This window comes from Hydra vulgaris, chromosome 10, assembly GCF_038396675.1.
Source record: "Hydra vulgaris chromosome 10, alternate assembly HydraT2T_AEP".
Lineage (NCBI taxonomy): Eukaryota > Metazoa > Cnidaria > Hydrozoa > Anthoathecata > Hydridae > Hydra > Hydra vulgaris.
The window spans coordinates 32,118,992-32,132,500 of NC_088929.1; the positions used below are offsets into that span (position 1 = coordinate 32,118,992).

General features: G+C 28.5%; 2 protein-coding genes across 4 annotated transcripts in view; one reads left to right on the forward strand and one right to left on the reverse strand.

Moving 5' to 3' along the window:
* LOC100197997 (Fanconi anemia group J protein homolog) overlaps positions 1-2,674 on the forward strand; it is a 95,803-nt gene extending 93,129 nt beyond the window's left edge. For all 3 annotated transcript variants that reach the window (XR_010641260.1, XM_065807805.1, XM_065807806.1), the window contains 2 exons: positions 1,245-1,296; positions 1,431-2,674. Coding sequence is in view for 2 of the 3 variants with exons in the window: in XM_065807806.1 (XP_065663878.1) it covers positions 1,245-1,296; positions 1,431-1,458 (80 nt within the window). In the remaining variant the exon portion in view is untranslated. The remainder of the gene's footprint in view (positions 1-1,244; positions 1,297-1,430) is intronic.
* LOC136085916 (uncharacterized) lies at positions 1,452-2,573 on the reverse strand. Its single transcript, XM_065807807.1, has one exon. It carries the CDS (start codon positions 2,571-2,573, stop codon positions 1,506-1,508), a length of 1,068 nt encoding a protein of 355 aa, XP_065663879.1. The 3' UTR covers positions 1,452-1,505.
* Positions 2,675-13,509: the final 10,835 nt, after the last annotated feature.

Genomic DNA, 13,509 nt, shown 5'->3' on the forward strand with positions numbered 1-13,509 from the left:
TTTAAACATGGTCCTAACCTATGACAGCATTAATACAAATTAAATAAATCTTATTTATATACAAAAACAGTTTAACTTTTTTCTTCAACAGAAAAATTAATCCATGAAACTGTTTAGCAAATGAAATCTTAGAAGCTAATTAAATTTACAAATATATTTGATTAATATCGTAATTAAATTTACCAAAACGAGAGAAAGAGAGAAAAGAGTAAAGTTCACCAGTGCAATAAAACCGCTTTATATACCATTACACCACTTTTTGTTGTGTGTAACAATTTGTGTTTTGATGCTTTGGCAACCGCTTTTCGTCGCGATATAATCGGATTAAATTTTCTTTCGAAAATCTTGATCATCGCTGCGCACAAGTCATTTATTTATTAGAAAGGAAATTTTTTTATAAAATTATAATAGTATAATGATGTCTACTTTAATAGATTTTAAATTTATTTACACCATGATAAAAATGTAATAATTTTAGCTATAATAATTATAACGTTTTTCGTCGATATTCGATATTACTTTATCGATAAAATTTCGATATTCAATTTACGATACTTATATAACTCTAAGCGACAATTTTCTGTGTTTTAGAACATTAAAACAGTCATAACGTAAAAAGTATTGTATTAAAATAAACGCGTGTCAACATCGTAGCAATAAAAATCAGGTGTGGTCTAAAACGCAAAAAACACATTGGTTTTACATCTATCATTCTTTTTTTCCTACGAAATTCAGCAAGTAAATACCCATTTCCGCCAGCATAAAATCTGGTTTTAAAAGTTCAATTTTAGACATCTAAAGGCGTTTTATACAACTTCGTGTTTTATTTGGACTCGAGACGTTTAATAGATGTCTTATTTTGAACCTTCAAATCTATTGTAGACGTCTGTAAATGTCTAAAATGCGATTATTTTTTTTTTACTGAGATAACAGTAATAACGCAATGCATGTTCTGAAAAAATTTAATAGTCGCTTCTTTTTTTTTTTTTACACGACTTCCATTACTTGTGTTAAGTTTGCGAATTTTTTAATGAGACAAATAATTTAAAAAACATACCTTTTTACGTGAAAATTGAATAATCTATATTTAATTATTTAATTTTGCACGCAATGAATTTTAATTTTTCTAGGGCGTTGATTTTAAGTGGTATTAAATAGAAATGCAATATGATCTTTGAAAATACTCTTTTGGGATCGAGTGAATATGTATATAAATTAGTAATTGCATTGTATTTCATTTTTAGAAGAAGTCACAGTCTTATTTCTTTCAAGACAAAGTGTTATTTTCTTGATATGGTAACAAAGTTTTTTGTTTTTTTTGTTAGAACTGTAAATTTTAAAATAATTTTTTATTTGCTTAGTTTTTTTTTTTGCGAAAGTTCAATTGGTTTTTTATTGCTTATTTTTATTTCTAGTTGATGTAATTTTAGGAGTTCACCACCAATCATAGATTACTAAATATTTTTGTTTTGAAAATTGGAAATACATAAATAAGAGTAATTTACTTAAACGGAATGTTCTTCAACTTGATTATCAATGTCTTGCATTGGCTTTGGATGGCACAAACTTTCTTCTCTCCATTTTTTTTCGATGGCGCGGTGACTCTGGAACTGGTTGATGCATGCTTTACGCAGTGCTGTAAGTCGAGTTAGAAAGCTGAAGATTTTAATGATGCAACTAGTCATTACGAGTATGTAAATGACTTTTTGCGCTTTCTGTGCTTCAATAGAGTCATGTTTGCGTGTATGCAAAAACCCGCAAGTTCCTAAAATCGGCATGTATACAATAATAAATGATAACGTTATATACCAATATGTGTCCGCTGCTCTTTTTTCCATTTTGTAAAATGTCAAATCTGGATTATATTGAGGTTTTAACCCCGATTGGCAGGCAGAATGCTCTTTTTGTAACAATAGTCGTAATGTCTTTTTCCGAGAATTGCGTAAATGTAATTGAAAATAGCTTACCACTATTAAATTAATGACTACTGTTGGGCTTACAAAACAAATAAACGTTATTGAAAGGTATTTACTGAAGTCTGAGTAGAAAAAGTATATCGAGGTTAAAAATGAAATTATCCAGCTCAATACCACGGCTACAACTACGTAGAAAACGCGTAATTTTCTGTAGTACTTAGGATGTCTCAATGATACAACGCGGTCAGCTGCCAAAAGAATCATAGTTATTAAGTAAACTTTTGATAGTAGTACTATACTATACCTAAAAAATAAATCTGTGTTGCTCTGTATTCCAAAGCCTCTTAGTTTTTGAATATTAATGTACAACGATGTTGGACAGAGAACTAATGCTGTGAGCAAATCACTTAACGAAATATTAAATAAAATGGCGTGGAATTTTGAATGAAAACTAGAGTTGTTTATAATTGCATATAACACTGCAGCATTCAAAGGAAGCGTGCTTACTATCACGAAGCTTGATATAACGAAAGAGATAAATATCCAAATGGTCATTTTCTTTTTTTCTAATTCTCTCCGAAGCTCAAAAAATTCTTTTATAAATAAACTTATTAGTTTTCGTTTTAAAGCGCGTGGGAGTTGGTGCGCACAAAGCATTAGTTTAAAATTCCAGCTGTTTTCTTTTCGAACTATTTTTTTTATATTATGGAAGTAGCAACTATTAAAAGCAGTGTTTTAAAAGTTACGCAATCCGTTTATTTTGTTGTATTCGATTTTAGATTTCTTCTATTATTAGCTAACTTCCTTTCAGGATAATTTGTAATGATTCAAAAAAGTACGAAACAAAAAATTGTTAACGGTCGTCGACTAAAAAGGGTCGTTAACATCTGTCACGGCAATAGTTCTTTTAGTTTAAGGAAAGGTCTAAAGAATACTTTTTTTATCTTGCTGACGGTTGTTTTGATCTACTTATAATGTACTTTTAAAAGCCAACCGGAAAATCCAACAAAGTATTAAAACAACAATACATGAGTAATAAAGGAAAGTAAAAGATCTTCCGTTTAAGTAACAACCCGTTTGTTTGTGTAATCTGTGATTCAAACAAACTAGAATTGTCTGTTTTTTAATATAATAATGGTACTTTTGAAATCGACAAAGATTAAGAAAGACAATAACTTCCTCGTCAAACAGTTGTTTGTGAATTGTTTATATAAGGCATTTATTTTTAAGAGTAAATATTCTTATTTCACCAAAACAGCGGCATTGTACTATTTTGTTTCACTATGCACGGCGACAAGATAAAGTACAAACAAAAACTCGTAAACGAAAAAAAAATGAAGCCATTTACTTTGTAAGATGTTTGTGGTGAGGCCCAAGCAAATTTTAACGCTTCGAATAGTTGGAAAAATAAAGTTTATTAAATTGTAAATATCAGATTTTATTTTGATAATAAAAGAGTTTTTTAACTTGTAAATTAAATGTAAATCTTGTCAACTGAAAAAGAAATGGTACTAGTTCTGCATAAATATTTATAAATTTGTCATGTCAGAACAATTATCTTTACTCATAAATTTTGTTTGATTTAAATAAATGCTTAATTTCAATAAATTTGCTTTGAAAAATAACCGTTAGATGAAGTTTTACTAATTCTGACAATAGAAATGTTTCGTAGTTATGTACTGTAAAGTTGTTACACTCCTTTTACCCGTTTACATAGACTCCATCTACCTGTTTTTCATAATACTCGTGTTCATAATTACACTATTGAACTTACCGCCCTTCCTACTCTAATTCGTATAAAAATAAAGATCGGTTGACAACAATTTCATTCGCAAAAATAGTATATGTTATTGTTTAGAAATTTTCGCCAGTTTAAGTTCAGCCACAGCTCTAAATAAAAGAAAAAACCTCATTTTTTTACTTTTACACAGTTTTTTTTTTTACTACTGAATATGTAATTCATAATAATTTTGCAGAGGCGGGAATTTAATGCGTCTCAGCAAAAATTAAAAAAACTCCCGTTAGATTGTTAACAATATTTGTTGAAAATTTGTTAACAACTATTTTGGAATTTGCGGGAAGCAACTGTGTCGATGTATTTAAGTAGTTTTTAAAAAACTTTTTTCATAAACTTAAAAAAAATATGTAGTCTGTTTTGAATAAATATCTGATATTACACAAGAAATTCACATACAAATCAATATACATAGATCTTTCGACTTTCTTTTAATGAAAAGTTTTTAAAAAGTCTCCTCTCATAAATATATTAATAATAATGAGCCCTTTATTGTCTTAAAAATTAAAAGTCTATCTTTATAGAGTTCAATAGATCGTAATCTATTTAAAACCAGATAACTTTTATTTTTAAAATGTTGTAAATAATATCTAAAGCGTTTTGAAGTAATGTGATAAATAAATTATGTAAAGAAACTTATGACGTCCTTTGTACTTTTTTTTCTTCTAAAAAATTATCTTAAATTGAGTTTCAATAAACAACTTAGCATAATTTAAAGTTGTATTTTATGTATTGAAACCTTCTCATGCTCTGGGAAAACAAATTAATGTTCATGTAAAAAGAAATCTCATGCTCCGTTACTACACATGCTTTCCTTGCTTCTATTACGAATCATTTAATATCTTGAACCAAATTCTAAATATACATATATTTTACTTAAATGTAATTGTACTATATGGTTACTTTTTGGAATACCTATTATAATTATTTTCAAAATTATCCTAAAGTTTTTTTTTTTCTTTAATCATTGTTTTTATAAATATTAATTCAGTTTTTTATAATTTTTTATGGTAGTTTTTAAAATTATCTTTTATCATTTGCAGCATTTATCCTTGTTTTTAATTTTGCTTTGAGCTCATTGATCATAGAAATGTTGTTTTCTTCGTGTAATTTCCTTTCAATAAGTGATAATAAAGGGCACAGATGTACCAAATAAATATTGTTGTTTTCGTTAATATTTTTTTCTAATAAAAAAAACGAATGATATCAAATAAAAAAACTGAAAGTTTCAAAATTTAAACTTAATTTTTTAGCTAAACCTAATATTTAATATGTAAGTAAAAGTTTAAAATATTTTTATAAATTAATGATCATTTCCGATAAACTGACCTTAATTCAAAGTTGCTTTTACGGATAATACAAATAATCGATAAAAGTCATCTACCATCATGCTATTTACCATTATGCCATCTACTATCGAGCTGTTTATCACTACATCATCGTCATATTTCTAAAAGTTTTGCAAGTGTGTAAAAAAAAAAATTTTTAATTTCGAAAACCTCTTTTTTTTTTCAGACAGCATTAAAATCGGCATAAATATACGTACTTTTACAGTATGGTCACATAGAGGTACTGCATATATGTACTTTTACAGTATGGTCGTATAGTAGTATTTTGTTGCACAACATTTTATTCTAAAAGTTAAAGTTTTTCTTAATATATGAACCCTATTGGGGTGATCCATATTGAAAACAAAATTCTTTCCGCTTCTGGTTGTGAGATTCGCGCATTTTTATGCGTCGTTTTACAAATTTTCTTTTGTTGTGATGTTTACAAGTCTTTTTTTGTAATGATTATTACACAAATATTTCCCTATGAACATTATTTACGGTTGGTATAATCTTTTTGGACATTATTAACTAATGGAAAAAAGAAAAAAACCCTAGTAGGAAGTAAAACTAAAAGCAGCCCAATATTGAATTTAAAACTAGGAGAGCATATTATCACAAAAAAATTTATTTATCAAAAACCACTTTTATTTTAGGATAATGTTTTTAGACCATTGTAATAGGAGTAAGTCAACAATACTCAAAATATTCATCTTGTATTCAAAATATTAAACATATGGTTTTGTCAAAGGGAAAAAAACAATCTTAACAGGCTTCTGTTGGTTTACTGAAAGAACTTAGGGAGCATCTATGAAAAACGTACACAGTAAAACAACAGTTTTTAAATTATCCTCCCTTCACCTCTCTGCGTATGTACGCATAATTTATAACAGAATCACCTCCTCCTATTCCTAATGAAAAAATTTTCAAAATATTAAAAATAAAAAAGTTGACATTTTTGTGTTACATAACGTAATACTGGTTTTTAAACTCACGAAGCTTTTGTTTAAAAAAAGGAGTTTTCAAGTATTAAAAAAGATGTCTTAAAGAAAAACACTTAAATGGAGAAGTTCTTAATTCTTTTTTATATTTGAGAAAAATGCCTTGAATCATTGGTTTCGAAAGCTGCAATATTTTTTTAAGATGGCACGAGTCTTCGTGTAGAGATTTAAAGTAAAATTGTATTAGGGGAAAGGCGCCTATGATGGCATTCTTAACTTTAAAGCTTTATTATTCAGTGTCCTGAAAACCAATAGTAAAAGTTTTGATATGGATGTATTCCTTGTTACATGTAGAACAATAATAACCCTCGGAATTTTCATCAGTTTTGTTTTTTTATAAGTTATTCATATTTTAAAAAAAAGCACAAGTATGCCATCATACAAGCAGTGGTTGCCTATGAGGATAGGGGAGGATGCGGCTGGTTAGGATCAAGGGTAACTTGATGACTAACTCGTCAATATTGCAACACACCCTACTCGTTAGTATACCACCATGGGAAGAAGTCATCATTTTTATTAAAACAAGCTGTGCCTGCCTTGTTCAAAAGATAAAATTAAAGTAAGTATTTTGCTAAATGCGCAAAACATGGATATAAAATGCCAAAAATTCCCTTTCTGCACAGTTAATAATAAAATCACAATCTTAAATATATGAAGGGAATAAAACTACAACAGCACATACCAAAATCGATTTTTGTTGATTATAAAAACAATATTTGTGCACAAGAGACGTATTTTCACTAAAACTAATGTAAAGTCAATATAGTCATGTAGGTCTAATCACTTTTTCACCAAAACCAATTTTTATGGAAATACGACCGGTATGCCATCATAGGCGCCTTTCCTCTACTGCGGAAAATAGCTTCCTACTGCGACAAATATCTTCCAACACTGTTTATTATTAAAAAGAATAATGATTTTCCTGAGAATAGTGGAATTAACATTATAAGAAAATTATGGAAACAGCTTGGTAAAAAAAGGTATCGAACCTAAAGCATCTAATCATGTTTATAATAAATCCTATAATTTTGATAGACATCTTGAACATAAGTGTGCCTCAAGGCCAAGAAGACCACTACAGATGAGGAGGCTACTTATTTGTGGTATAACCCTCTCTTAACTTTATAACTTCAAAATGCAAACCTTGACGAACTAGGCCACTGCACGGAGAAACGAGTTGAGCACGGTACTACCAGGGGCGTGGTGGGGATTGAACTCAGAACGTCTCGCTTATGAAGTGAGCGCTCTACCACTACACCACTATCTTTTACAAACTTATAAAGTAGTAAGTAGCACGATGAAAGCTATAGAATGTCTATCAAACTATAAGAAACTATAAAGCTATAGAATGTCTATCAAACTATAAGAAACTATAAGAAAACTATAAGAACAAAACTAAGCTGAAAAAAAAGGTGCAAGTGTTCAAAAATGTCATTCTTCTTTTTGGAAGATAAATTTGACAAATATATAATTGATATATTTCCCCTTGCAGAGTTACAACTCCTTTAACATATAGACACTGATGTCTTCATGATAAATAATGTTATGAAGGACTTAAAAGGTTTAGTTTGTATTACTAGACATGTCTATAATGGGGGTGGCTACAGTTGTCAAAACTGCTACAAATTTTTGAAATCTTTTGATTAATTGATTTTGATTGCATTAATACCATTCTTACAATGTCTCAACACCCTCAGACCATTCAAAGCAGGTTGGGGGTGTTTTGTTTTTTATAAAGTAAGTATCTAATGAATAATAAAAATGTCAAAATAAATAGGCTTTTGTATATTTTCAGTTATGAGGAATCATTTCAGAAATATTCAATGTAATTCATCTGGAAAATTGTCAAGAAAAAACTTTTTTTTTTAAGATGTTTCCAAATGTTCATAGCAGACGTAGTGCAGTGGTTAGAGGGCTTGCTTAAAAAGCCAGAGATCCAGGGTTCGAGATCTGGACCTCCTTCCTAACCGATGACATTTTGTGTAATTTGTTTGGAAAGAGGTGTGAACTTTTTAGTTATTTGCTTTTCGCAATGCACTGTGAAAGAAAAGGTCTTGATTCTAAACTTTCACTAGAATAGAGATTTCATAATATCAAAGCTCACTTGCACAACTAACTTAACAGATCATTATTAGCTCTTGAAATACTGAGTTAAAAAGCTTCAAACGCAGTTCAATAAAAATTTCAAAAATACACTGAAGCGATTTTCAGTTTTAGAACAAATTGTTATTATGGCAGGCACTTCGAATAATTGCTTTCATATATTCTACACAATATAAATAAATCGTTGTAAAGCTGAAACTGAACTGTTACATATCTGAAAATTTATAATAAATGAATTGATTTTTATAATTTCCTCGAAAAAGAATTAAAAAAAGGAGAGAGAGAGGAGGGGGGGGGGTCAAGTGTATTTAAATAAATAATGTAACTAAGGTATATATAAAAAATAGTTTCTCTATGTTTTTCTCAAAGATGTTTAGTAATTTCTGTGCTATTTTATAATTCTCTATTTCTCAAAATATAGTATAATTCTCTGATTCTCAAAATATAGTACAAGACCTCCATAGAGATTATATATTAGGAATAGCTTTAAGTCTTAGAATTAAATTTTTGTACAACATAAAAACCTCTATTTGACAACAATGTTTATAATACATGCAATTTTTGTAATACTTGTAATCTATTTAAGTATGAATCTAGATTATTTTTAAAAATTTGAATGAAATAGTTTTGCTCGTTAACAAAAGGTTTTTAACATTTTCAAATGTAAAAAAATTTATTTTCTCATATTTTTTGAAAATGTTAAAAGCCTGATGATGAACAGTAAACCAAGCAACAACACCAACTCCAACAACAAATAAAGTCAAGTGTAATAAGTGCAATAATGTTTTGGGTTTCATCAAGTTAAAATATTAAATGCTATAAGTGCAAATACAAGGTTTGGGTTTGTCAAACATACATACCAAAGTAATACTTAACGAAACCAATTTTTATTGCACCAAAAAATGCCAATTCAACTTTACAGAACCTCGTAACGACTCATCGTCATCAAAAGAATTTTAAAAAATTTATTGATTGTTTGTTAATTATTAATATTGTTTTGTTTTTTTTAATTTTTATCATTGATTTTTTACTTTTTATTTTTTTCAAGTACCCCGAGAAGTCCTTATAGTCATATCACGAGCACCGCGGAAGAGCATTTAATAGGAAGTTTTAAACTGTTGCTACGGTAGCTTTTGTTTTTTAATTGTTATTATTGTTTGCTTTTGTTAGGTGTTCTTTAAATTACCAGTTGACTTATACATTTTATTTCCATCAAGGGTAAGGAAGAAAATAGTGGGGGTTTTTTTATAATTAAATAAAGTTTTTTAAAAAAGAAAAAGAAACTTTTTATTTGTATATTTATATTTTTTATTTAGTTTGTATATATTTAAATACAGCTCTAAATTCTCTACAACTTAAAAAAATAATAATCAAAATTCTTAACTATTTAAACCCATTTTACTCTAATACGTCATTTTACTCTAATATGTCATTTTACTCTAATACGTCATTTATACGTCATAATACGTAACATAATAACTGATTTATTTTCAACTTAGGCTTTTTTATTTTAGTTTTTCTAATTTAGCTTGATCAAAGCAGGCACACTACACTACAATCATTAACAAACCTTTGTAAAAACTTCTATTGTATATGCAATGTACTTTTCTTTGGTCGGTGTGTTTTTGGCGGTTTGGGGTGCTTAATAATAATCAAATGATTGAGTTTTTTGAGAGATTTTTGTGGATATTGCGCATTGTTTTCTAAATAACTGAATCATACTATTTTTAAAATTGTAAATAGAATCACTAAGTTTTCATTGTCGATGATCATATAATAAATAGTAAATAGTCTTCACTGTTTTTTCAATATAGCGACCTGAGATCACGAAATTTCGTGATGTCTTTCTGACATCACGAAATTCTGACAATCACGAAAATCTGACATCACGAATGTTAGTAAAGATTTTTGTTGACTCGAAGAGCTTAAAGAGAAAGTTAGTTGAATGGGTTGAATCCCTTTTTTCTAAATTGTTTTAATGTTTCAACGCTTTAATGTTTCAAAATATAATGTTTCAACGGAATGAGAAAGCTCTGTTTCAGAAGAATCTTGTTGTGATAAATCATAACTACTTTACAAAAACCTAAAAAGCAAAAAGGTGTGCGTTTTTCTGTGTGTTTTTCCGAAAGGAATACCAAAACATGTTCATGTTAAAAAAGCTATGAGGTGTGTATGATGGGCAGAAGCCAAATTATTTGTAATAAGAAACCATTTGAAACGATATTTGTTGTTAGCGGAATGACGACAATGAACGTTATAATCCCCGCCCTCGTATTGAACATCGAGTCAATGAATTGATTACCAATAAGGGACAGGAGCTGCTTCCACTGGCACCATATTCATCTCCCGAAACTTCAACAAACACTCTTATTAATAAAAGAATTTTTACATTAAGTTTTCATGCATAAATTTAGATAGAGTATTTGTTAACAATATATTCAAAATATAACTGACATTGCAATATCTTTCTAAAAATACTTACAAATGATCATTGATAATGAAAAATTTGGGATTCTTAAGAGTATTTTTTTAAAAGTTTTTAAGAGAATTTCAAGTTACATTCTTCAAAAAGTTTTTCAAACTAACACCTGTTCCATAAAATATGAGACTAACTTGAATTAGCGATATTTAATTAGTAAGCTTGATAAAATAATTAGTATTTGTTATCAAATGAAATGCTCTATCTTTCCTCTTTCAATTAGCATATAAATTCTCTGATTATTTTTTGTTTAGATAACAATTTAAAATGCCAAATTGACAAGCCCTAAAAAGTTGTGTGTATAATTTTTATTAAAAAAAATATGAAGATGGAAAATACGTTGTTTGGAACCATTTCAAGATGGAGGGCTACTCAAAAGCTACAATTTATAGATATATAAACAGTTACAATCAAAATAAACCATTGGGTCGCAAAGCTGGAAGTGGAAAAAGGCCTACTCTTAATACACAAAACAAGAGCATCAAATTAAGGAAAATGTTTAACAATCGAAGAGGTGTGTCACTTTCAAAGGCTTCTAGAAAACTTGGTTGTTGCAAAAGCACCTTCGGACGAATCTTAAAATGTTTTAAAAAGCCTATTCTTTGTTATAAAAGAAAAAAAAGACCAAGCAGAACTCCTAAACAGAGGCTTTGGGGTCGCCGAAAATGTGGTCGACTTTATTCAAAATATTGCAACCATGAATTTATTATTGACGATGAGTCATACTTTATTTGTCGAATAGCACACGGGCTGGCAATAATACATACTATTTAAATGATCAAAAATTGACACCATCATTGTTAAGTATTATCATGTTGCAAAATTTGAAACAAAATTACTTGTATGGATGGTAATCTCCCCTCGAGGGGTCACATCTACTTACATTGTTCCTTCTGGCCAAGCGGTAAACCAAGAGATCTATTTAAAAGAATGTTTACAAAAACGCTTGAAACCTTTTATTAAAAAATATTATCGAGACACCAAGTATATCTTTTAGCCCGATTTAGCAACATCTCACTATGCTAATTTGGTAACAAAATGGTTAAAAACCCAAAAGATACCACTTGTTCAAAAAAAAGACAATTCAGCAAACTTACCAAAAGCTCGTGCTATCGAAGATTTTTGGGCAATGCTTGAGCGGGATGTGTACAAGAATGGATGGTCTACAAATAATATATCAAACCTTGAGTGTTGGATTTGTTATTGTACCAGTAGACTTGACCTAAATGCTGTACAAAAGCTGGTACAAGGTACCAATACCAGACTTGATCAAATTCGAAGATATGGAGTCTTAAGATAAATTTATTTTTATTTTCCTATTCTGCATATTTAATTCTCAGAACATACCAAAAATTTTTATCGTGTTTATTTAAGTTTTTATTTAAGTTTAAAGCCAGTCTCAAATTTTATGGAACAGGTGTTATATCGTTGTATAAAAATAGTTCTCAAAATAAAATAAAACACTTTTCCAGTATTAGAAAACGTCGTATTAAATAATCATTCCACAAATAAATAATCATGCAGATACCTATTATAGTAAAATATATACCATTATATTGAATACTAATATATACCATTAAATACCTATTATAGTATAATTTATACCATTATATTAATTATACATTATATGCTATAATATATACCATTATATTGAATTGAGATAGGTATCAGATATTACATGTTAGCTACTAATTGAATTGAGTTCTAATTAAATTGAGTTTAATTGAATTGAAATCTAATCTAATTGAATATGATAGCTTCAAATTGTATTGAAAACATTTTTTTTTTCTTAGTTTACACTTTATACTCGTGAAAAATTTTTTGTACAAAATTTAAATTGCAACACGGTGCTCAGCGATAAGACGAAAATAATGTCTTATTTTATTTTTTAATTCACTTGTAAATTTATGTAGGTTGTAAGATTTATTCAACGACATAAAAAAAAAAATTTACAGTACGTTTGCCCACTTCTTGTTTTTAAAATACTTGTAACCAACGTTATTACAATGTTAGATTTAGTTGGTCAATATTGCCCGTCATAACCAAACATAAATCCAACGTAAGATCGACGTCGTGTGCCCACTGGGAAGCCAGCCATATTTTACTACAAACAATACAAGAGATAATCACTTTCAATGACAGAAAGATTATGAAAAGGATTTATCAAAGTATTATCTTGAATTAGATAACTACATTTGTCACATAAAAAACGTCGGTTGACAAGTCAAACTCATTAAGTACAGTTGTATGGCAAATTCACTTTTATACACTATGATGCCCAAATATTACCAACATTTTGCAAGAAAAAGTCACTTAAATCAATCCGAAATAGTAGTTATTTTTTATAAGTATTTATTTAAAATTGAAATTGAACTTTACAATTTTTTTTTTCATAATTTATCTGGAGTATTATTCTCTTAAGTTAAAAATTTTTAATTTTTTTTGTTAATCATTCTGTTAATCATTTCCTTGCATATTCTTAACTTAATCTTTACTTTTTATTATTCCAACTTTTTATTAACTCCAACTTACTAGTGGCTGCTACTAGTAACCAGCCTCTTTTTGGAGTGAATCAGATTTTTACTTTTAAAAAAAAACACAAAACAAGGAGGATATAAATGATTTATCTTGTTCATTAAAAAATTTTATTGTACATCATTATGCTGATGATACCAATCTTTTATATATCCACAAATCACTTACGACTCTTTGTAAAAAAGTTAATCAAGATCTTCATCGCTTATGTAACTGGTTAAATAGTAATCGTATTTCGTTGAATGTCAATAAAACTGAATACATTATTTTTCATTCCCCTCAAAAACAATTGATAATATTAAAATTAAAATTATCGGAAAAAAAACTTTTTCCGTCCAAATATATAAAGCAT